This window comes from Anser anser, assembly GCF_964211835.1.
Source record: "Anser anser genome assembly, chromosome: 2".
Lineage (NCBI taxonomy): Eukaryota > Metazoa > Chordata > Aves > Anseriformes > Anatidae > Anser > Anser anser.
Genome location: NC_139721.1, coordinates 9,824,152 through 9,846,996, shown reverse-complemented (window position 1 = coordinate 9,846,996; position 22,845 = coordinate 9,824,152). Strand labels below are relative to the sequence as shown.

Below are 22,845 nucleotides of genomic sequence, written 5' to 3'. Positions count from 1 at the left end.
ATCACGAGATTAAGTGCCAAGTCTTGAAGAAAGATCTTGACTGTGTCAGAGCCAAGTTTCTGTCAAGGCAAGCTATCTGAAACAGAGGAGAAAGAAGCGCAGATACACAGTATAGCAGCAGAAACACACACAGTGCAGAGTCCAAAATGAATAAAGAACAGTCTAACAACTCAGCCATAATACAAGTCATTTAATTTGACTGCGAATGTAAACATTTCATGTCAGCAACCTGCTTACTCTCATGCCAAATCTTGTTCATGCTCAAAACATGCACTTAAAAAAAAATCTTGATGGCTTGAAAATGAACTTTTAAAATAAATTAGCAGCAATTATCATTGCAATTGATTTTTAGAATTATGCCCCTTGCATCCAGCTAATTTGAACTAATTTAGTCCTATTAAACGGTTAGTATTTGCAGATGATGCTGGAGCTCCCAAAATTCCCCTGCATCATTTCTCCCTACTTCACTAAGTTGTACCTACTCTGAGAATATGTAAGACTTGAACTGTTTTTAACCAACGCTTTTGTTTGCCAGTTCTTGAACACAACCCTGGATTATCTTCCTTTTATGGACAATCGGTATGGCTACCATCTTCCCGTAAACAAAATGTTCAGAAAAGACAAATGATAAAATCAACAGTACAGGACAAGGGTTTAGAAACGTTACAAGTTCAAACAGCATGAAAGCAAAAACATGTTTCTCCAAGCATTCCCTTTTCCGTTAGAACTAACGTAACCAATTGCCACTGTTTCACTGAACACAGCTGAAAAATAATTTAAAGGAAAAAAGGTAACGAGTCTCATATTATCCATATCACAACACTTTTTTTTGTTATGGTATGCCATTGTATTTTATTACATGGTCAAAATGCACTTGAAGATTAGTTTTCTTATTTTATGCTTGCTGATGCGCAGCTGGAGTAAAGCAATAGCATATCCCAAAGCAAAGTGATTCAACGTGCAGAGCAGCAGCCAACAACACTTACCTGCCATTCTTAGGCTACGGCATGGCATGCAACAAAAACTAAAAGCAGAAATATCAACAGTATGTGAACCTTCCAGAAGGCTTGGCATTGATCAAAAAAGCAACACGTCTCTTCTTTTCGAAAGCAATTTCATCTCTACACGTTGAGTGCCCCCATTAAGTAGGGATGAGGTTAACTGTCGAATCCCAACGCCCAATCACAGAAGGTTCACATACACACCTTTAACGTGGTGATGTGGAGAGCTATGAATAGCTGTTGTGAGCCAGTCAGCATATGCAGCATTGTTCTGCATCTGCAGGCACGTTGGAAGTGCACAAAACAGAATTAGGTTTAATATTTCATCTTTCCTTTAAGATGCATGTATCTCCTTGCAATTTCAGTAGCTCTTCAAATAATTCCAATTCTTTTAAAATTTTAAAAGTTTTGATTAAAAACAAACAGCATTTTTGTTTTTAAAATGGGAACCACGTCAGATTCCAGAAGTAAAAATGCAATTTGAAAGCCCTTCCTGAAACAAAGATTTTACATTTTACAAACTCAAGATATTTTAGAGCAGATCATCACTTACATCAAAAGCTCACTGAACAATTACTCATAGCTCAGGCATGCAAAGCTGTTAGAAAGATGGCAAAGTGAAAACATACATTTAGTACATGACAAACGCAGTCTACTGCAGGCAAAGAGTAATAGGTATATAAAATCATCTTCTCACTTTCAAAATCAAGGAAAAAATTTGGCCCCTGCTCAAGGTCTGTGCATGTCAAAACTTTAAGAAGGTTCCCCATGTTAAGGTACCTGCCAAGACAAGAATGAGAGAAAGAAAAAAAATATTCCTTTATAAGAAGGAACAGCCCAAATGTAGTCAAATGAAGCGGTGGGGGAAGAAGACCAAAGGCATCCATCAGGCATGAACCCGTCCTTCAGGCTCCAGGTGGAGGAGACCCCACCTCAGGGACGTACAGCTGGTGGTCCCAGAGATGCAATGCAGCTTTCCTGTCACGAGTGATGTGCGTCACCACCATCTTCTGTCTCCCCTTGGAGAAAGGGGCACGACTCCAGCTGAAGGTCTGGTGACTAATTCTGTCCCGGTACACCCTAGCACCAGTTTCCTGAGCAGGAGTGCTACGGATTGAGGGCTAAGTACCGTATTGGCAAGCACTGACACGGTAGCCATGCTACAGATTTTTACCTGATGGGACAACAGAAGGGAAGAGCTTTCATTTTGGCAGCCCTTATAATTTTGTCAGAAAGCCATTATAGAAAGCTGAATCAGGATACATCATTTCAGTGTGCAGAAAATGCTATCGCAGGTATGCCCCAGATCTCTGACACGAGGTGCCTAGAACATTTGAGCAGCTCAGACGACTCCACTTTGGACTTTTGGATGTCAAAATACACATTAACTGCACCATGAATGAACAAACCAGAATCAGGAATGATTTAGTACTTACTCATACGTAAGATAGGATTACAGAGAACAACTGCTCAGCACAGATTACCATGGCATACTGACAGAATTTTTCGTTTTATGATCACTTGATTTGCAGGCAGATGGACAGACATCACTGACCACAGAGACCCAGAATGACTAAGCACACGAAAAAAAAATTTACACAGCAGCATGATGGTGGCTTGGCTACTACTGAAAAAAAAACAAAACAAAAACACAAAAACAAACCACATGCAACCCTTTTTCAGTTTGCAGGTTTGCAACTGAGTCCCCTAGCCTTCATTCCAGCAGGTATAAGCAACCCTATCGTTACCATTTTAAACACACCAGCTGTGAAGGGCTGAGAGACTTACTTTCAAAATCCAAGAAAAAATGTGCTGCATTGTGGTCTATGTCCCTGGTTAGCACCTTAATGAGATTACCCATGCCAGCAAACCTAAAAATAAAAATGGCAAAATAATTTAGTTCCAACAACCGTCTCCTGTATTAATTACACGCCTGGGGGCAGCTGGAGCAGGGCTCCCATCCGGCTCTGCACGCTGCAGATTCATCACCTTGTGGTGGGAAGCAGCAAATGTACACTGGACAGTGCACGTCTTCTCCCCTTCTTCTCCTTGATCATTGGAAAAAATGAAAAGTAATAGCTTCGGCGAAAATGAAGTTCTGAACTACTGACTCTTTTTATCTGAGTTTAATAGAATTAAAGAATTGTTACCTATGATGACTGAGCAATAGCTTTGCATAGCTGCTACAACCCACAAAGCAATTATTGCTTAGGAAAAGAGCAGCCTCAAAAGGACTGGTGTTGTTACAAGCCTGATTTTGACTCACTCTCCATAACGCAAAACAAAATTCAGAAAAACCTCTCAGCAGCAATCTGTGGCCAACGAACAGCATCTCCCCCCATAAAATCAGGTAAAAGTGACAAGTCAAATACAAGTTAGTCTTTTCCAAGAACAGGAGATAATCAAGTTTCAATAGCTCTTCTTATGTTTGCTATCACATCCCAGCTAAAAAGAAATGAAAAGTGGAAGAAAAATTAAAAGTTGTTAGATTAATCTGGGTCAGATAAATTCACAAGAAGTTTCAAACATTGCTTTAAGTTTCTGACATCAATACCGTCAGTAGGACTATGAAAATTCACAAAGAGGCATTTCACAAAGAGGCAGCCTTTTCAACGGCCTTCCAGTGTTTTAGAGACTGTATTACAGAGGCTAAAAACACTTCAAGAACTACGGCCCTGAAATATCAGGAGTTCAGTGGGGTACTGCTGCAAGACAAGCTAAAGATACTACCTAAACACAGATTTCAAGTCTTTTAAAAATAAGTTATCGGTCTAACATCGGTCTCAACCATCAGATCTAAAATCAAGTTTCAGATTAGTCTAACTCTGCTGATCTACCAGCGTCTGCTCGTTTGTCTTCTGCTTTAAGGTTGATGTACTTGGAGGGAAGCAACATGGCAGTAAGAATTGTAAGTTTATGAGGAATTAAGAAAACTGAAGCAGTGTGAACCCTACACAAACTGTTTGGCAAACCAAGTCTTTGCATCCTGCATTGCCAGATTTCTTGAGTTCCAAAAGAAAATGCAACTGGTGTGTAAGAAGAAGCAAGCCAGCACTAAGTTATTTGTTTTTCAGGATCCACAAGATTCAACAATATCTCACACCATCAACAAAAGCCTGGGAACCCACAGTGAACTAATCCCAGGTTTTTGAAAGTTACTCAGGGCCAAATTGGTAACGTTAGTCTAACAACTTTTGCAGAACAACCAAACGGGTAAAAATACAGATTTTTAGAAAAGCATCTTTGATCATTGTGGATTCTGATCATAAGATCAAATCACTAGGTGTGCGCTTGCTTTTTTGCACGTTCAACTTCTCCCTTGAATCACCAGGAAACAGAAGTCCTGTTTCCTAAGCATGTGAACTTTGATCAGAAGTCCAAACAGATCTCCTAGCCCTTATGTATGGAAGATTTAGATTAGGATGTCCGGTTTCAACTCTCATTTTACAAAACAAATCCATCTAAAGAAGTGTTTCTTCAAAGAGACAACTTTTCTACAGCTTTCTGTTCCATAGCTTACTGAGCAGCTGGCTACATGTGCCAAGGCTGTGTAAACAAGCAACACCAGAAAGCAGGTAATTACTCTTTATCTCACAGGCATATTTGGTAACACAGGATTGAAAGAATCACTCAGCCCCCTCCCTCAACAAGGGCATTCGCAATCTAGAAAATGCTGAAATAGAGACATTCTTAAACACTTCCAGCAACAGCAATGAAAGGCAGAAGTAGAAGCTGCCTAATGACAACCAACTCTGCAGGTTCAGATTTAAGAGCCAAACCTCAATCACAAAACTGTGCCGTTAAGTATTGTAATTCCAACGTTGACAGAAAAGTAGCTAACACACAGAAGTGAATGGTGTTAAGAGATTAAAGAGAACTTTATGCCTAAAATTACCAGTTAGTGCAGCTGAAGAGCTGAAGCATGGCAGTATCTCCTCCTCCACAAAAATATTTTCAATACCTCATTTGAATTCTCCCGTGCAGGTTTGATATCAAGTGCCCTCCTAACAGCCTACAGGGTCATGCACGTGGTGTAAATACAACGTTACTTCTGAAGGTCAGATTAGGGGCAAGTTTGTCGGGTTGAAATACTTCAAAGGTGGGGTTGCAGCAGAGCATGCAACAGATCAGAACAGGCAGAACAGATCATTTAATTGAATCCCCACCACTTCCTAAAATGGGAGGCAAATAGGGGGTTGGGGACTCAGATTTGCAATATGGACAGCTTCACTCTGACCTTTATCTCCCAGAAAAGTTAGAATCATAGAATATCTTGAGTTGGAAGGGACCCACAGGGATCATCGAGTCCAGCTCCTGGCTCCACACAGGTCTACCCCCCAGAAATAAGTTAGTTTATACTAACACACGGTTTCTTTTCTGGGAGTGAGATTAACCAATAGCAAAGCCCAACCAAAGGCTGGACACTACCCTGGAACACTGGGCACAACAGAGACTCAAGCAGAAGATCCAACTGACCTACTGACAGCAGGCTGGTGAACAACTTCTCTCAGAAAAGGAGAGAAGCTGAAGATGAGAATGAATTAGTTCAACCATGACAACAAGACAACAGGTGATGTAGGAATGCATTCAAACTTACACAGAGTTGCACATACACTTCTTAGTAACAAAGTCTTCAACAGACTTCTTCCCTTGTGCACTGAGCATACTGAAACAATCTAGATAAGCTTTAGCCGTATCACAGTTCCATTCAAAAGACACGATCACATTTGCTTTCTTCACAGCCAAGTATTCGCCACATGTTCAGTTTGTACGGAGTGAGTGGAAATCTGGCAGAAGCTGGACAAAAGCAGTATTATTTCTGCAGTATTATTTCTGACACTTAACAAGGTGAGTTCTAAGTTACTCAAGACTCTCAAGTATTCCTAAACATCATTGGACTTGGTGTGCTTGAAGAACTGTAGAAATGACAACTCCTCTAAATTGTAATCTAAACTAAAAAGTTAGACCTCAAAAAACTGGAAAAACTTTAAAAGCTCAATTTAGACAAAAGTTGAGGTGATATAATTGATTTAATGCTTCTTGGGAGAACAATTTCTCTCCCCTTCTTGCATTCCTTGCTTCAAGGAATAAACGTGAGATTCAACAGATAGAAACTCACTCTTGCAGTGAGGCTAAGCATTAGTTACTCGAGTTCTGAAATAGCCTAAAAGAGAGACAGTGGCACACTGTCAGTGTGGAGCCCCCCAGATTCATGGAAAAAGCTGTGGATCAACATGCAGTGGCTCAGGTTAGATGACTCTTCACTTCTGTACATTATTTTGCTTCAAAAGGTATAGCTGAGCAGCAGAGCTGACCCGTTGCATGTACACAGGTGAAACCTATAGAGGCAAAATTAAAAAGTGACCATTCTGAGAGGCTGTGGTGTCAGCAGCCCACCTGGATCAATCCCAGAGTACAGCAATGCAGCTCTGAGATGCCTCAGGCTCCTGACAGATCCAGACTTAGTACAGTCTTGTTTTGTTCAGGATGGCTTATTTGCATTTCTCCTGGTACCAAAACACATGAAAGACGGTCCACTACTGGCTCTAAGTTTAGAGGTGATGACAATCTGCATGTTGGAAAAGTGAACAGTGTCAGAGACCAGCCGCTGCACTCATCTCCCGGGCCCTCTTCTGCTATCTGATGCCCTGTAAAAGCATCAACACGGAAGATTTTAGCAGCTCTATAAAGACTTATCTTGGCAAATTAATACCATGGTGGCACAAATGGATTTAGTCGGAACGTATTTACCAAGCATTCTTCCAATTTCCTTGAAAGTCCATGTCTTCAGCTCAAGTAAGTAGAACTACTGTTTTAGAAAGTCAGAAATGGTTCCAGTTACCCAGTCCTGACCTGGTACCTACCCAAGCAGATCTTCCAGTATGAACTGTCTTTCTTGAGCACGTTGCCACATCAGTCAGCTCTGATTCAAGAAAGATTTAAGCCTATATAAAGATCAAAGCCAACGCAAGCACTACTACCGACTGCATTTCCTACCCTGCAGTTTGGCTTGGTCCCAGAGCTGACTCAGAACTGGAGGTGACTTTTGCGGGTGGTGCCCCCTTCTGACCCGCGATCATTCAGGTGCAACTGGAACAAAAGCCACACTGGGGTTACGCTCATCAAGAGGGATTTTACACCTTGTGATCACAAAATCAAAATATTCGCAAGCCCAGTCCTAAGTACAGTTTAGCTCACTACCTATTTGCTCTTCCACAGCTTCAGATTGAGCTCAACACATTTTATTTAGTATTCTCATTCAGAATAAAGCATGCTTTAAAACCAAACTTTCCTCTGAGGGGTCTTAACAATTAAGATTTTACAGTAGAGTGCCCAAAGGTAACTCGTTAGGAAAACAGAGTAAGATTCAGTAAATACACATTTTACACTACTGAAGTTTTCTGTTGCCACGAATCCATCATCATAAAATCAGAGTGGGGGGGAAAAAAAAAAAAAAGCACACTGCTAGTCTGTGTCCAAAAGCCTCCCGTCCCTGTGAAGCTGCCCAGAATCCCTCCTGGCACGCTCTGAGCGCCAGCACAGCGCTCGAGCCACGTGGAGCAGGTTGTGGGAAATCGAAGCCCTAGCCAGGAACATGCTTTAAACTTGACCTACTTGCACAGAATAAGACATACGGAATGCCACATCTCATTACAGTGATTTGGCCCATTACAGCCTTATGGGGTTGTATGATGTTGAGGGTAGTGTCACGATCAGACAAGCGGAAAGCGAAGGCATATTTTCAAAACAAGTCTTGCACGCATGCCCTTCATGCTGAAAACATCCCTGACACATTTCAGTACTTTTTTCTAAGCTACGCCCAGGGGAAGTTTAATAGAAACACATGATGCAACTAAATTCAGGCGAGCACCGAAGACATTTCCCCCTCTCTCACCTGGAAGAAAAACCGTACGTTAACAAGGATTGTTTTCAACTGGTGAGCAGCTGAAAACTTACTCTTTGTTAAAGGCAAAACACCAGAAGGATGTTCACATGACAGTTTGAATTTTGCTTTGTTCTGCTCGAAGAATAGCATGCTTCCAAACTAATACCAAGTTAAATAAGCAGATGTAAAAACCCATGTCTGTCACTACCAAAGAATGCCTGCTTCAAGAAAATGCCAGTTGACCTTTTGGAAAACTATACGCTATTCCCTGACTCCTTTTAACGAAGCTTAAGACTGAACAGGAACACCCAGAGCACGAAATCTGTGCTCAATTAAAGGCCTGTATCCACGCTCCAGACTTTGGAGGAGCGTATGCAAGCACACACACAGAGCACACGTTTTCTTTTGGGGATTGAGTTTAAAATTTTCAGCTGGTCAGGGGTGTGCGGCACAAACCTCTCATCCAGGGAGATTTTGGTAAAATTTTAAGTGACAAAACACAGAGTAAAAAGCATATCATTATAGTATGACACAAAGTGCTTCAAGTTATAATCTGAGCGTTACCACTAACAAAAGCCTAGCTGAATGTCTCCCTGTATTGTTCCTCCAGAACGATAATCCTATCAGCCCGGCAATTGTTTCAAGGCTTACTGAACATTCCCTGCCTCCAGTATCTGGCCACGAACAGAAAAAAAGCCAGTGAACAAGTGGCTGCCCACATTAGCGGAATCAAAGGGAGCCCTCAGCAACACATGAGCTCACGAAGCGGACAGCCCATCGGGCTGAGTGTCGCTTTCTACCCCAATGAAGCAGTTCAGCTCTGCAGTCAGTGAGAATACAGCCGCCCTCAACCTTAAAAAGCCAGCCAGGGCTTGTGAACTACATTGCAGGAATCGCCATTTTAAGAAGTCTTAATATTTTCCTTGGATCCAAACGCGTTTTTCTTAGCCTAATGCACATTTTTTTCTCTCCTGAGAAGTGCCCGAGAAGCACAGATACCCTCTGACACTCTAATCGCCACTGCTGTTATTAATCCTGGTGCTTAAAGTAATTAAACATCTGACATTAAACGAAGTCCCGAAGTAATAAAACACACTGCCCAGACAAGAAATAATTATTGAATATTCATTACCACTCTTAATCTGGAAAAAAGACCAGAAAGTGAGAACTATTAACTTCAGATTTCGGAAGGAAAAGCTGGTGCTATGAGCCTTAAACAGGTTAGATTTTGGATGAGCTGCTCTCATATTCAAGACCCACCACAGCTGTAATAATGTTATTAATGGTGAAGGTGTCAGTCCAGCTGCTGTAATCTGAATCTAACTGCTGGATCAAATGCATATAGGAAGTGCCACTCCAGTCACCAATTCCACATAAAACACGCTATTTCATTCACCACTAAACAATTTGTTCTAGCGAGGACAGGATTTCATCATTTTACACACACTTTCACAGCATACTTCAGTCTAAACCTATGCAAAGATCCACACACTGCTTTCCACTACTGACATCTAGTGGTTATTCTTCCACACACCACTGGTTACAAATCAACCATGATTTTATTCTCATGAACAATTAAAAAAGGGGAAAAAAAGCCACTGAATTCCAGGGGCTTCAATCATCCCTATCTTACACAAATAATGCAAAAAAGAAGTATACTACAAGAAAATGTTTTCTCTATAGAAAAGGAAGTATTCAGGCTAACTTAATAAAAGTACTGCTTACAGGCTATTTAAAGCTGCCTCTGATATCAGTTCTTTTATCTAAACTGACTTTGACACAATAAACTACCTTTGCTGAAACTGAAGTTACTTTTTTTTAAGATCACACATCATTAATAGTGTCTCCTTTCTGAACAACAGTGAGTTCAAAACCTGCCCTATCAGGAAAACAGAGCCCTGCCAGGGAAAACAGCCTAGTGAAAAAGCTTCACATTCCTTGAAACCAAAATTGTAAAATGCAGGCAGCTCAATGTTTATTAGACCATTTTTCCATTTAGAGGAAACCTAGGGAAAGGCACTGAAGACTCCACAGTTCCTCTAGAAGAGGCAGTCTTAAAGCCTTGTTAATTTGGGAATATTTTAGTGGCACAGCTGACAGCATACAACTTAAGTTTATTATAGCTCATAGCTTAAGGAGTGCCAGACAAATTCGCAAGAAGACCTAATTTGTCTGGAAGGATTATTCTTATTTTTAAACCAGAATTTGTACTGAAAAAGGGAGAGCTGAAGCTCTGAAAAATCCACTCTGATTTACCCTTGAGTAACTGCAACTATGCCAAGAGCAAGCTTGTAAGTAAAATAAATAAATAAATAAATAACTCTTAGGAGACAAAAGGCTTTCTCTAGGCATATTTATACCCAAATGATGTAGTTTACACTTTGCTTTCTCCTTGGAAGTTTAAAATCTCAAGAAGTCTTCTGCAGTGCTGTAACTCCTCCGACAGAGGTCACTGCCTTACAATTTCATCTTCCAGATAAAGGGAAGCGTGTAACAAATGTGTTCACACTACTTTGTACTATCTTAGCATCTTACATGACTGAGAGCCAGCAATTTCCTTCCAGCCCAAATACAGTATTTAACCAACTGAAATTATCAGGGAAACATTGGCTGATCTTAAAGTCTGCCTTTTTTCCTCCATACTGATAAAAAACAAATGTTCTCAACTTTCTTTGAATAAAGAAAATATTGAAGGTACATAAAGATGAAAAAATGCATTCAAAAAGAGATGGAGATTTAAACTTTTTAAAAAATATTTTTACAAAGAAGCTTTTCTTACTCTACAGAAGATGGTATGCCTATTAAAACAGTGCTATACTACTCTACAGTAATAAGTTTTGTATTTCAAGGCTACTGTTTAAGAGCTGTCAAGCTCCCTTCTCAAAAATAAACACACCACCAAAATAATTTGTGTGCCAAGCCCTCCTCCTGTCAGCTTTTCATCCAAGAGTAAAAAAAACTAAGTTCTCCTTTTATTTTCTGGACAGCAGTTCGATACGTTCAATCCCTATCTTCGCTACGGGGCCTAATACAACTGATCTGCCACCTTGAATTGGTATTTCACTTATGAAAAAGCACTCCTCTGCAGTCCTGGGTTTATGTGGAAACGTGTTTTCCTTCAGAATAGCTCCATTTCCATCTATATGAATCAGGCTGCCATATGCTTCAGTAAGCAAGCTGGATGAAGTTTCCTCTGATGCTCTGACAAACAGCCTGCCCGCTACTGCCATCTAATGTACTCATACAAGGAGTACAGTCATCTGCACTGATCTGCAATGTTTAAATGAAATATTTCATTTTAGTTTGGCTCTGAACTGCAATACTGCAGCCCTTTCAGTGCCTCGCCTTGCAACTCCTATCCTAACAGCGTTATATTACCTATTCAAAAAGCTGATGGATATATGTAGTCATTTACATATCTTATCTCAAAAGATTTTCTCAGCATGCACAAATGCAAATCTCGTGTGTATGAAGCTGACGCTGACTGTCCATTTGAGAATGTCAGTGACACACTGGCTCTGAACAACCAAGGAGGAATATAAGTCCTATGGCCTTCCAAATCACATAGCAGGGAAGGCAGATTTGTGTATCTCAGGAAACCTTTCCGATTATCCTGTAGAGCCTTCCTTTTCCAAGATACCCATCAGACAGAGCATGCTTGCAGGCAGCTAATGAAACCCATCAGGTTCCTGATGGTATAACAGAAGATGACCAGCAGACTGATACCCCATCCATCTGTTTTCAGAACAGTAACAAAGTCAGACAGGCATTAGGCTGGGAAAAAAAATGGTCTCTACATGGTTGTTTGCTTCTTCAAAATTTCCTAAGATTTCTTGCAAGATCAAGTTTCTGCTGCAGTCTGTTATTTCCAGTTAGTTCTTCAGATTGTCTCACGAGGCAATCTGAATCTCTAACTACTTAGTCTCTCGATACCCTTTTTTTCCTTGTTAGAAAGTCAGTGTGAATGAATAATCTAGACCAATGTGATTAACTGTGCTGAATATCTTTTGTTACACTTTCCAATCCCCCCCCCCCCGATGTATACCCCAAATTTTCTTTTCAAATTGAGCTAAAGGTGTCCCATAAACATAAGATTGATTTTTTTTTCCCATCCACCTATTGGAAATACAGGGGAATGTTTGCTATTCTCCAGAGACGTTACACAACCTGCAATCCTGTGAGATCAGCAGCAAGTATGCGGAGTGTTATGTGGAGCTCTGATTTCCTGCACCAGTCCCTCAGTGAATTCTGCAAAGCCGTACCACCTTGCACCACAAGATGTTTGCTCTGATTTACAGGTCTAACTGAAAGGGACCTAAAGTCTCAAAAATCATTAGGTACTTTAGAGGAGACCCTCCTTGGTTTAGCCATGATAATGCAAAAAGAATAACTTTTTAAGAGGTGACGATATATTACAAAGATCTGTTCCAGAGGTATTACTGAAAGGAGAGCTATCAAAGTGCAATTAGCTATGCCAATCAGATAGTGGTAATCCAGCTGACATAAACTAGTTGGATTGCCAAAGCCCTTTGTTAAATTTACTCAAAAGAGGGCTTTTAAAGGAAAAAAATAAAAGCCATAGGATAAGAAGGAAGATCCCTGAACAGTTAAGAAGGAACAGATAAAAATAGTAAGTGATCAATTCTCACTATGGAGGGAAGTCACCAGTGGAGTTTCTCGCAGGAATGCTGTTCAATACATGGGCAGATGACCTGGGAAGGTCCAGAGCAGCAAAGAGAAAGTTCGCTACTCATGCTGATATTCAGGATAGTGAGGAAAAAAGCAGACAGACAAAAGAACCTCACAAATCTAATGTGACTTGACAATGAAATCCAGTTGTGGAAGCATAAAGTGATGAACCAAAATAAAAACAACCCTAACTTTATACTGAAGATTCTCAGCTCCAAGCTAACTATTACAATTCTGGAACAAGACCTTTGAGTCACGTTCAGTTTAGCTAAGGTTTGCATTTAATTATGCTCACAAGCAGCTAAAAAAGACTTAAGTGTTCAGAGTTAAGAAAGGAATGAGGAACACCATTACACCTCAGTATTGAATCCGCAATTTATACAAGGAAATTCTGGTCCCTTAATCTCAAAAAAGATATGGAAGAACAGGAAAAAGTTAATGAAGGACTACATAAATGATCAAAGCTCTGTCACAACTCCCATAAAAGAAACAGTTTAGCTATTTTGAACTCCTCATCTGAAAGATTTTCTGAAGTGGGGAAAATATAACAAAGAACTACAAAGTCATAAGTGATATGGGGAACACATAAATAAAGAAGCAAAACACAGACTCTTAACATGCACCAGTTGCACCAAACAAAATTAGAAGGAACCAGGCTGAAGAATAAATAAGGAGCTGATGGGTCTTTAAGCAGGTCAGTGCAACTCACTGAGAAAGGATGCTAGAAATCTGCAGCTGTGCTAGGGGAAAACCAGCGCATATGTGGAACTTAAAGCCATTAAAGCACACTGAACACATTTAACAACTACATTTGACTCAAGAATAGTTGGCCTGGAAACATTTACATCCTAGAACCATCATCAGTATATTCCCTCCTGGTTCTTGCTCATGCCTAGGCATCTACTTATGTTAAAGGTAGAAGTGTTATTGCATTTTAAGCTTTTTCAACTTTTAACCTTATTCAGAAAGTGCCATCTAATTAAGTTTGCCTCATTCTTTGAGGCTTTACAGTTTTCAACAGTCTCTAGAACTTTACCATTGTTATCTTACTGATGTTTTCCCATTCAAAATGTTGCTTGGGTACGGCTTCTACCAGTCCCTTCAAGCCCTTTACACTGGTGATCCCCTTCTGGTTTGAGATGCTGTCAAACTTTCAGCAGCTGCTTTGTTTCAGCATAGCTGGAGAAGGTGAAAACATTAGCAGTCAAAGATGCCTGAACTGAAGGGCTGCTGAAGTGGCCAACATAATTTCTGTTTATAACCAACTTCCCTTCAACACCAGAAATGTTGATTCAGTTTCTTCAAAGAAAACAGAAGTTTCTTGCCATGTGCTGTAGCTGTTCTCTGGACAGCCTTTCCTCCTGCAGGCAGCAGCATCCCCAGCAATACCCTGAGCTTTGCTAGCTGTGCAGGATGAGTCACCTTCCTGAACAGAAGCAGCACTGTCCTGGTAGAGGAATAAGTGAGGAGTGGGAAAGGATTAGCAAAACCAAGTGCATGTATCCAGAGGGAAATAAAACTGTAATTCCTGGAGACCTTGGCTAGACAGAGCCATGGTCTGCTTCAGTTACTCTTACACTGTATCCTTTACAGATGCACAGCCTGCTGTAAGGGTTTGCACTGGTTCAAACTGCAGCTTTGCTAAAACACTTACCCGTGACTTTGGATTTAAATGCTACTACCAAATGAAAATACTACTACTGCTAGCAATGGATGTTCTCCTATCCATTTGTTGCAGATTGAGAAAAATATTGCTGTTTGCTTGCCCAGTTCTTAGACTCACTCCTAAACAGAGGCAAGGTAGATTAGATGGACTGTTTGTCTGATCTGGAATCACCGTAAGCTCTACAAAAATTAACAAAAACAATACAAATCTCAACAAAACCAGTGGTTTTGTTGTTGTTGTTTTGTTTGTTTTTGCAAAACAATTCTTTCAATATATTTAACAAATACTAAAATCAGGGAAAATTATTCCTGTGACATTTATGTCTTATATCCTTTATTTCTGAATGGGATATCAAAAGAGTTTTGGACATGGCACTCAAATGTTTTCCCACTATTGTCAATAAAACTGATGAAAAATTAATTTATCTCCCCAGAATTTGAATAACTTTTTGATGATTCATCGAAGAAAAATAAATCCCATCTCACATTTGGTAGTTACCTTACCAATGTGACACAAAAGACAGCTATGCTGACACAGCACAATAAACATATACTATAACACACACCGTGAAGTAGCTTAAATAAGTAGCAGGTTATAAAACTAGAAGGGAAAGCCTTCAAGTGAGCATATACTACCTCTTCAGACTTACAAACTTTCTCAGAGTACTTGCTTCTGGCTTAAGGCAGGTGGCTCAGAAAAGATTTGAAGTTACACAGTAACATTTGTAAAGAGACAAAATAAATGCCGAGAAAGGAAAACCATTCAAATTTTTCCAAGAATTTTAAACATGATCTTCCAGGATAAGTTTTAAATGTGGCCAAACTACTGCGTTCTACACACTAAAAATACACATTGCTACAGTGAGTCTTTGAAATCATTACTAGGCTGTGTGGCGATGTACCGGGCGAACAAAAATTCAAATGCTTGCAACCCATTTAGTATCTTTAACCACAGGGACACAGGCATTAGGCTACAGATCAAGGACTTCCCAGAGAATACGAGGGCTTGCAGAAGTTGTGGAAGCAACTTGGGGAAAAGAAGTTCTTGAAGAGAAAATTGCTAATATTCAGTACAGTCCATTTTACCCGTCCATATTATATTTTTCATTCCTTACGAGTCAGGAGAGTTTTCAAGCAGGTTAAGTTTCGGTTCTTACCTACAGCCAGTGCTGCACTCTGTTCTTGGCCTCCACTCTGTTTCAAAAGAAAAAAACAGATTATGAAAATACATTCTTTAGCACCAAAAAACTTCAATGTAATGCTATGCAGCCTTGCAAAAGCTAACACATCTGTTCCAGACATGGTACTATTCAGAATCTACTTCATAAATGTAGTTCTGGATCCATATGCCACCGACTTTTAAAAAATACATGAAAAAACTAGAATGCAGAATTGTTCTATCTGTAGGCATATAAATAAATAGGGAACAATTATCTGGCAACAAACTTGTTTCTAGGGAAAAGGGCTGCTGGTGTTAGATAATCTGAAAAAGCACATATGCCATAATAAATTTAATTACTAGAGGGTCAAAGCTGTAATAAAATATCAGTGGCAAAATTAGATTTAGTTTATATTCCCCTAAATTCCACCTACTCTCCGATATTTTATGTACGTCTTTTTCCTCCTCTTGACCATAGACTGCTCAATTCACACTTTGAGGCAAAGCAACAAAAACCAAAACACTAACTGGAAAATGTTGGTCCCCTACAGGTCAGGGCTGAACACAACTCAAGTTGTGAACAGAAACCAAAACCAGTCAGATGCAAAGACACTACTTCAAAAAGCTCGTTTCCTGAAATAACAGAAAATTGAAATAATAAAAAAAAAAATCAAACAGGAAACAACATTTAAGAAAGAACACAGAAGTTTCTACCTAAAAACACATTTCTGGGTAGTCAAGAAACACTGGTTAAGACCATTTTGACTGGAAATCCAACTAAATTTAGATTGACTAACTAAACAGACCTATTAAGAATTAGAATAGTCCAAATTCATTAGAATGGCCAAAGTATATGAGTAAACGTGAAAGTAACAGGGAGAAAAAGCACGATAGCAGCAAAGGTTGGAAAAAATTTAAAATCCCTAACAGTATTAGTTTATTGCTACAAATACGTGACTAAATTTCCAACTGATACAATTACTAGAAAAATGAAGAATTGCTCAGCTCTTCACATCTTTCCATATAGAATATTGCATTTGTAAGCACTTAACTCTTTTGAGAAGAGTGCGCTGATGCTCAGATAGCTTGTCCTCAAGGCTTCAGACAAATGAGTGATTGATCATAAACAAAGTCTTTCAGGACTCTTGTGATAATGAAGCCAGGAGGACAGAAGTTTAGAGCCCTTCAGCAGAAGGGAAGCAACCAGGAAAGCTCAGAATCACTGGCCTGTTACACCAGCTCCAAACAACAGGCAGAAAGACAGGAATCCACTAACTGGATTCCCATCTTTATCACAGAATCACCTAGGTTGGAGCAGACCTTCAAGATCACAAAGTCCAGCTGTCACTCTGACCCAAAGAGTCCCATCACTAAACCATGTCCCTTAGTGCCCCATCCACACATCTCTTAAATATCTCCAGGGATGGGGACTCCACCACTCCCCTGGGCAGCCCGCTTCAATGCCTGACCACCCCCTCCATGAAGAAATTCCTCCTGATGTCCAACCTGAACCTCCCCTGGCACAACTTGAGGCCATTCCCTCTGGTCCTATCACTGGTTACCTGTGAGAAGAGGCCGACCCCCAGCTCCCCACAGCTTCCTTTCAGGTGGCTGCAGAGAGCACTAAGGTCTCCCCTGAGCCTCCTCTTCTCCAGACCAAACACCCCCAGTTCCCTCAGCCGCTCCTCACAGGACTTGTGCTCCAGGCCCTTCACCACACACTTCTCCACACACACTAGAGCAACTCAAAGTCCCCCAAACCGAACACAATATTCAAGGTGCAGTCTCACCAGTGCTGTATACAAGGGGACAATCCCTTTCCCGGTCCTGCTGGCCACACTATTTCTGACGCAGGCCAGGATGCCATTGGCCTTCTTCGCCACCTGGGCACGCTGCTGGCTCCTGGTCAGCCGGCCATCAACCAGCACCCCCAGGTCCCAACTTAGTACCGATGAGCATGCTTTCATGCAAAACAGACTGAGCGTATTTGATGTTATCAACTTGGTTTATGCCGGCAAGCTGATAGGTATGAAGTCACACGGCAAAACCCAAGCACCACGGGGTATTGTAACTGTTGGTATTAACACTGCGCTACGTAATAAAGCACAGTGTAAACGGGTAAGGAATTGACTTACAGATCTCTAGCAGTCGGTGGGGAATAATCACCGAACATTCATTAAAAATGGCCAGATGTGAAATTAATGGCGTGATGGACTCTTTCGAAGACTAACTTTTGCGCTTTGGATGCACCTCAGTTCAGACACAAGTGAGTATCTGAATAAAGATGAGCCAGTTGTCAGGTTCAGGGTGCGTTACCACATCTCTCTCTGCAGAGAGGATCTGCAATATATCCAGTCTCCCTTCTGAATCTGATTCTCAAGGTCTGGATCTGAAGATTGATATAGACAGAATACCAGCAGGCAGAAGATGAAGCGTATACCATATAATTCAATAGGTAGTGAAAAATGAGCAACATAGAAACAAGCATTTTTCCTAGATTTCACAATTTTGAGGCAGCTAAGTATTGAAAATAATGGCACAGAGAGAAGTAGTTGTGAGGAAAGTTACCTTTTATTCAATGGGTTAAGAGCTTGTGGATTTATTTTATTTTAAAAGTGTCAGGCAGCAGAAAGATTAATGCATTTCATTTTTTGGAACCTCTGTTACACAAACAGAGGCACACGGCCCCTGACTTGCAGCCTAACTTCACCACAGCAGGAGGAGGCTGAAGCGTATGCTAACTCCTTAGGCCAAGCGGAACAGGAATTGTAAGAGTTGTCACAGCAGCTGGAGAACTGATGGGAGAAGCCGTCTACACCATTAGCGCTGGGTAGTGAATCAGCAAGTCAGGAGAAGCCTGAAGCTGACGGAAGTTAAACGCTACCCAAATATAAAAGAGGCACTAAGTAAACTTGGCATCCTGCAGGTAATGAAACTTGAAAAAGCCTGGTAACAGGCTAACCACGGGATAAGCTCTGTGCTTTGGGTATCCGCCTCGTATGGAACCGATACTGCTCAACTCAGCAGTGCACGGGAACAGATCTCAGAAGAGCACAAGCTCACCAGTAACTGCCAGCATGCAAACAAGGCCTTCTGCCCAGCTCCCCTGAACTTCTTCAGAAACCCCTACACATAAGCACCGCCTCGGCAGCAAATGTAGCAGATGGGGACTGGTAAGAAAGGGGATTTTGCAGCTTTCCAACACTACGGTGCTTCTGCCTACTAAGAACTGAAGAGACTGAGTAGTAAGAAAAGACAACTTTGTTAGAAGGATCTAGACTACTTTCTGTGTCCTAGCTCGGTACCTCAGCTCACCAGGAAACTTCAGAAAAGAATTACTCCACGAGGCAAGCTTCCACCACTAGTCAAAGAAAGCTCACAGAGGATTCCTGCACTCCATTAAGCGTTAGGTACTAAGGCTTTAGCCTTATACTAAGTGTTCAGAGAACAATCCCCTTTGCTACCTTGACAGATAAAGTATTTAAATTACTTGCTTGAAGTTCAAGATCACACTGGGATTTCCCTTGCTAAGCATCATCAACTTGGACTCCGTGCAAGCCCGAGGTGGGCTGTGGTAGGGATGTTCTCGATCAAGGAATCTGAGCATCACATAAGTCTGAGCAGAATAGGACCTAGCTCAAGGACTGCACTGCTCAGGCATTTTTTAGACACTTCTGCTCTACTGCCTTAGTTACAAGCTTGAAATGGGCTTGAGGAAACCACTCCAAAAACTGATTACTCTTAGAACTGGAAATACACGTTCAAAAAAAACACAAAAACAAGCCCAGTCCAACAGAGAACCACAAGTCAAATACATCCCACGTGCTGTGGGTAATAAAGAACGAACGTTAAGAAACATCTAGTAATAAAACTTGATTTTTTACTTCAGTAACAGCAACTGATGGCTAAGCTATAAAAATAAATCATCACTAAGATTGTGTTTTAAAAAATTTCAAGGTTTCTGCAGATGAGCCCAGATTCAGTCCTAGGTGGACGTGAGCTCTAACGTTGACATTAGTGGTGCTAAAAGAAGACTGCTAAATCTGCACAGGAATCACACATTAAGTCTCTGCAGAGGCCGTCTATAGCTAGTTATCTCAGTTCTTACAACAAAGCAAATCCAGTGGTTGCCTGCTGTAAAACTACCTTTCTAACCTCTGGCTGTAGAAAGCACCAGCTCCCATCTTTCTTCTCTGTTCATTTTCAATCATCCCTCTAAAGCTAAGTCGGATCTTTACAGTCTCTGCGTTATACTAAGCTTTTCCCAATCCTACATCATTTCTCAATACTGCCTTACAGGATCCCACATTACTCAAACCTGTTTTGAGCCTGTAATTTTGTGATAGAAATGGTGATCTGATACGAAAGCTTGCTTGTTAGCTCTGGACCTGTGCTAGACACCTACTAAAAGCACATGCTATGCTTTTTGTCCTTTAGTCCCAGAGGAAAATTCATTTATGCCAAGATAACTGCTATGCTATACAGCGGTATTAGCATTCAGCTCTTCACGCTTGTCATCCAGACAGCTGCGGGCATCCTCAGGTCCGTGTGCTCAGCTGGAAGTTAATTATTCAGCATGGTCCAAGAGAGGTCCACAAAGCACCGTTTCAGTTTCCCTAATGCTTAGCCCAAAGTCCTGGCCCTCAAAGTAGTGTGGCAAATAGCTGTCAGGTTTGCTTTGAAGAAAATATCTCACGGAAGTTGAGATGATGCACAGGAAGGGGACAGGGTTGTATACATAAACCCTTCCAACCAAAAAGGTGGCAAAAACAGATGATTCACAAGCTTGTATGGCATAAGAGGATATTCAGACAAGACTAATACACAGCATCAAATTTTGCATTTCATCCACTTACAACGACGTTTTCCACATAAAAACATTACTTTGGCTTAGCAGTAACAGTAAAACAAACCATCATAAGCCTAGCTTTTGTATCTTGTCAGAGATTTTTATAGAAAAAAAGCTGCAAGTTGAAGTCCAAGTACAAAGGATTCTTCGCACCAAATCAAAGAGTTAAGTTCCAAATAATCCTTTTGATTTCTCCAAGCAAGCAAGAATTATTACACGTTAGGTAATGAGAAGACAAGTAAGGACTTTCAGGAAAACAGAGATTGGATTTGGGGCAGGGCACAGGGCCGGGGAATATCAACTGTTATATTTCAGGCTAAGCACCCTCATGCTTTACTGCAAAAAAAAAAAAAAAAAAAAAGAAAAGGGAGAAGGGGAAGAAAGCCTGCAAGAATTACTGCAGCAAGTCCTGTGTCTAATAGTCAATTACACAAACAACTGAACTTGCTGTTTCTGGTAGCACACTGTGTCCTGTATTTCTTCTGAACTTTCATAAGCCTAAGTCCTCAAGTAATTCAGTACCACGTATGTTACACAAGCGGAATTTTGAACAGCTACCTAGCATTCAGGTTTTCCCTCCTCAAAAAGTGTTTAAGCATTCCTATGCTAGGCACAGATACTGAATACCTTCACAACGTCAAGTGATATTGCTGTTAGCTGTCTGTCTATTGCGTGTTTAACTTCCCTATGACTACTTAACCTTGCTATTTTTCTGCTATTAATGCTTCCTTTGAAGTTATACCGTTAACACCCCTTTGTGAAGTGTTCCTGAACGCCAGCCAAGTGATTCAACAGCTCTTTATCTGAGCCCTGTAAATGATGCAATTTTTTGGGGGGAACACGACAGTTGAAGAGAGCTGTGACTCACTAAGACGCGAGTAACAGAAACAAAGCCGTACCCTGTCCCAGGAAGCTTGCATCAATACTCACCCACTTGCATAAGGAAAACATTAAGACAAGAAAAGGTCAAGAGGGCTTTCCCATTCACCATTATTAGGAGTATGTTATCGGCTCCAAGCAATCCCAAGCCCCGTGCCCCCTTCAGCAACACGTACACAGAAGAGCCCTTATTTCTTACAATCTACATTTCCACACTCAGGGTAAACCACTTTCCTCAGGATTACACCAGGCCCTATCAACAAACGGGAACTTCTGCCATGAAAGGGAACCGAAGAGAGAACAGAACAACCAACCACCCAAAAGATCTTCACTGTTGCTTTATTTTTTTTTGGTGAATTTTAACCATAATCCTCAACAGTACTAGAAAACGAGAACTGAAGCCCCCGCTAGTGCCCCACCAGGTAGAACTGCAGGGTGAACCCAGACCGAAGCAGCTTAGGCTAGCACCACAGCAGCATCTATGCTCTCAGGTGCAACGGATTCAGGTATTCCAGATTTCAGAGAAGACACGCTAGCTTTTAAAGAGCTTGAGAAGTCATTCTGACTGAAACTAGCAGCAGTAATTCATGCCACATGCTTCTCTCAGACTCAAGGGGATACTAAGCAGTTTGCCTTTTTTTTTTTTTTTTTTTTACCTCCTCCCGAAGATCCCTATACTTCCCGACTAAGCAGCTCTCGGCAGCAGCTCATTCGCAGCAGTTACTCATGCACAAGCCAGGAGCAACGCCGTGCAGGAGTCTGGCTCCACGGCAGAGGCTTGGGTCAGCAGTCAGTTGTGCTGGGAGCCATCAGAGCAGATGCCCTGCAGCCAGAGGAGCCGTCCCACAGCGCCGGGAGTCCCCAAACCACCTCCCACCTGCCTAGCAGTGCCTTCACCTCTACCCTGTCACCCATCCAGAAAGAGCAGTGATAACCATTCCAGCTCAAATTAAATAAAGGAAGCTTTTCACATCAGCTGAACAGTAATATTCCACTAATCAAAGATCACAATTACTCTAATGCAGAGAGAAACATGGGCGATCGCATGCTAGCAAAAAATAATAAGTGAGAAAACTCAAAGCAATCGTATCACTCTGTGCCCAGAAAGGAAGAACCTAACCAAGTTATTTTAACCTGCGACCTAAATGTTTATTCAGAAACATTTCAGATGAAAGCATGCTCAAAAATTCCGTAATACAGACAGAGTGTGTAAATACCAGAGTCTGGGTCTAGCTCCTAGGGACCTTCATGTGCATTTAACAGCTTTGTCCAACAGACGGGGAAGAGAATAGAAGCTGTAAAACAAAATCTTAATTGCTGCACTGTAATTTAGTGATACTGAGTCTCAACACCTGCACAATATTTCTGCTCAGTAACCTCCAAAATTACTTCCAAAATGAGATAAAAGGAGGCAAAAATAATAAAACTGCAGCTGCGGCCAAGCAGTAAGCTGGGCATGAACCAGATTTGATGGGGCTACATGTTAGTGGTCCAGCTCCCTACAGAGTTTTTTAAAAAAAACACAAAAATTAGAAGTTTCCTTTGACAAGCATGTAAGAGTCCTTCTGTAAGCCAGGAAGTGAAATAAGCAACATCTGACATCAACCTCCTAGAACAGACCATATAAAATGTAATGTGAAATCTCAATCACCTGTCTCAACAAGCACAGCTTCTCAGGCCAAATGCCGCTCTAGTGAAAAAAGTTTACATATTTTGC

General features: G+C 41.1%; 1 protein-coding gene across 10 annotated transcripts in view; it reads right to left on the bottom strand.

The window, feature by feature from the left end:
* CYRIB (CYFIP related Rac1 interactor B) overlaps positions 1 to 22,845 on the bottom strand; it is a 95,122-nt gene that overhangs the window by 17,143 nt on the left and 55,134 nt on the right. For 4 of the 10 annotated variants that reach the window (XM_083822263.1, XM_083822264.1, XM_083822262.1 and 1 more), the window contains 2 exons: positions 15,399 to 15,435; positions 1,699 to 1,781 (listed from right to left, as the gene is read on the bottom strand). In XM_083822263.1, the coding sequence (XP_083678389.1) occupies positions 1,699 to 1,771 (73 nt within the window). In that variant the 5' untranslated portion in view covers positions 1,772 to 1,781; positions 15,399 to 15,435. Of the gene's footprint in view, positions 1 to 1,698; positions 1,782 to 2,789; positions 2,873 to 15,398; positions 15,436 to 22,845 lie in introns of all 10 variants that reach the window. The other 6 variants (XM_083822261.1, XM_083822260.1, XM_083822259.1 and 3 more) reach the window with 3 other exon arrangements.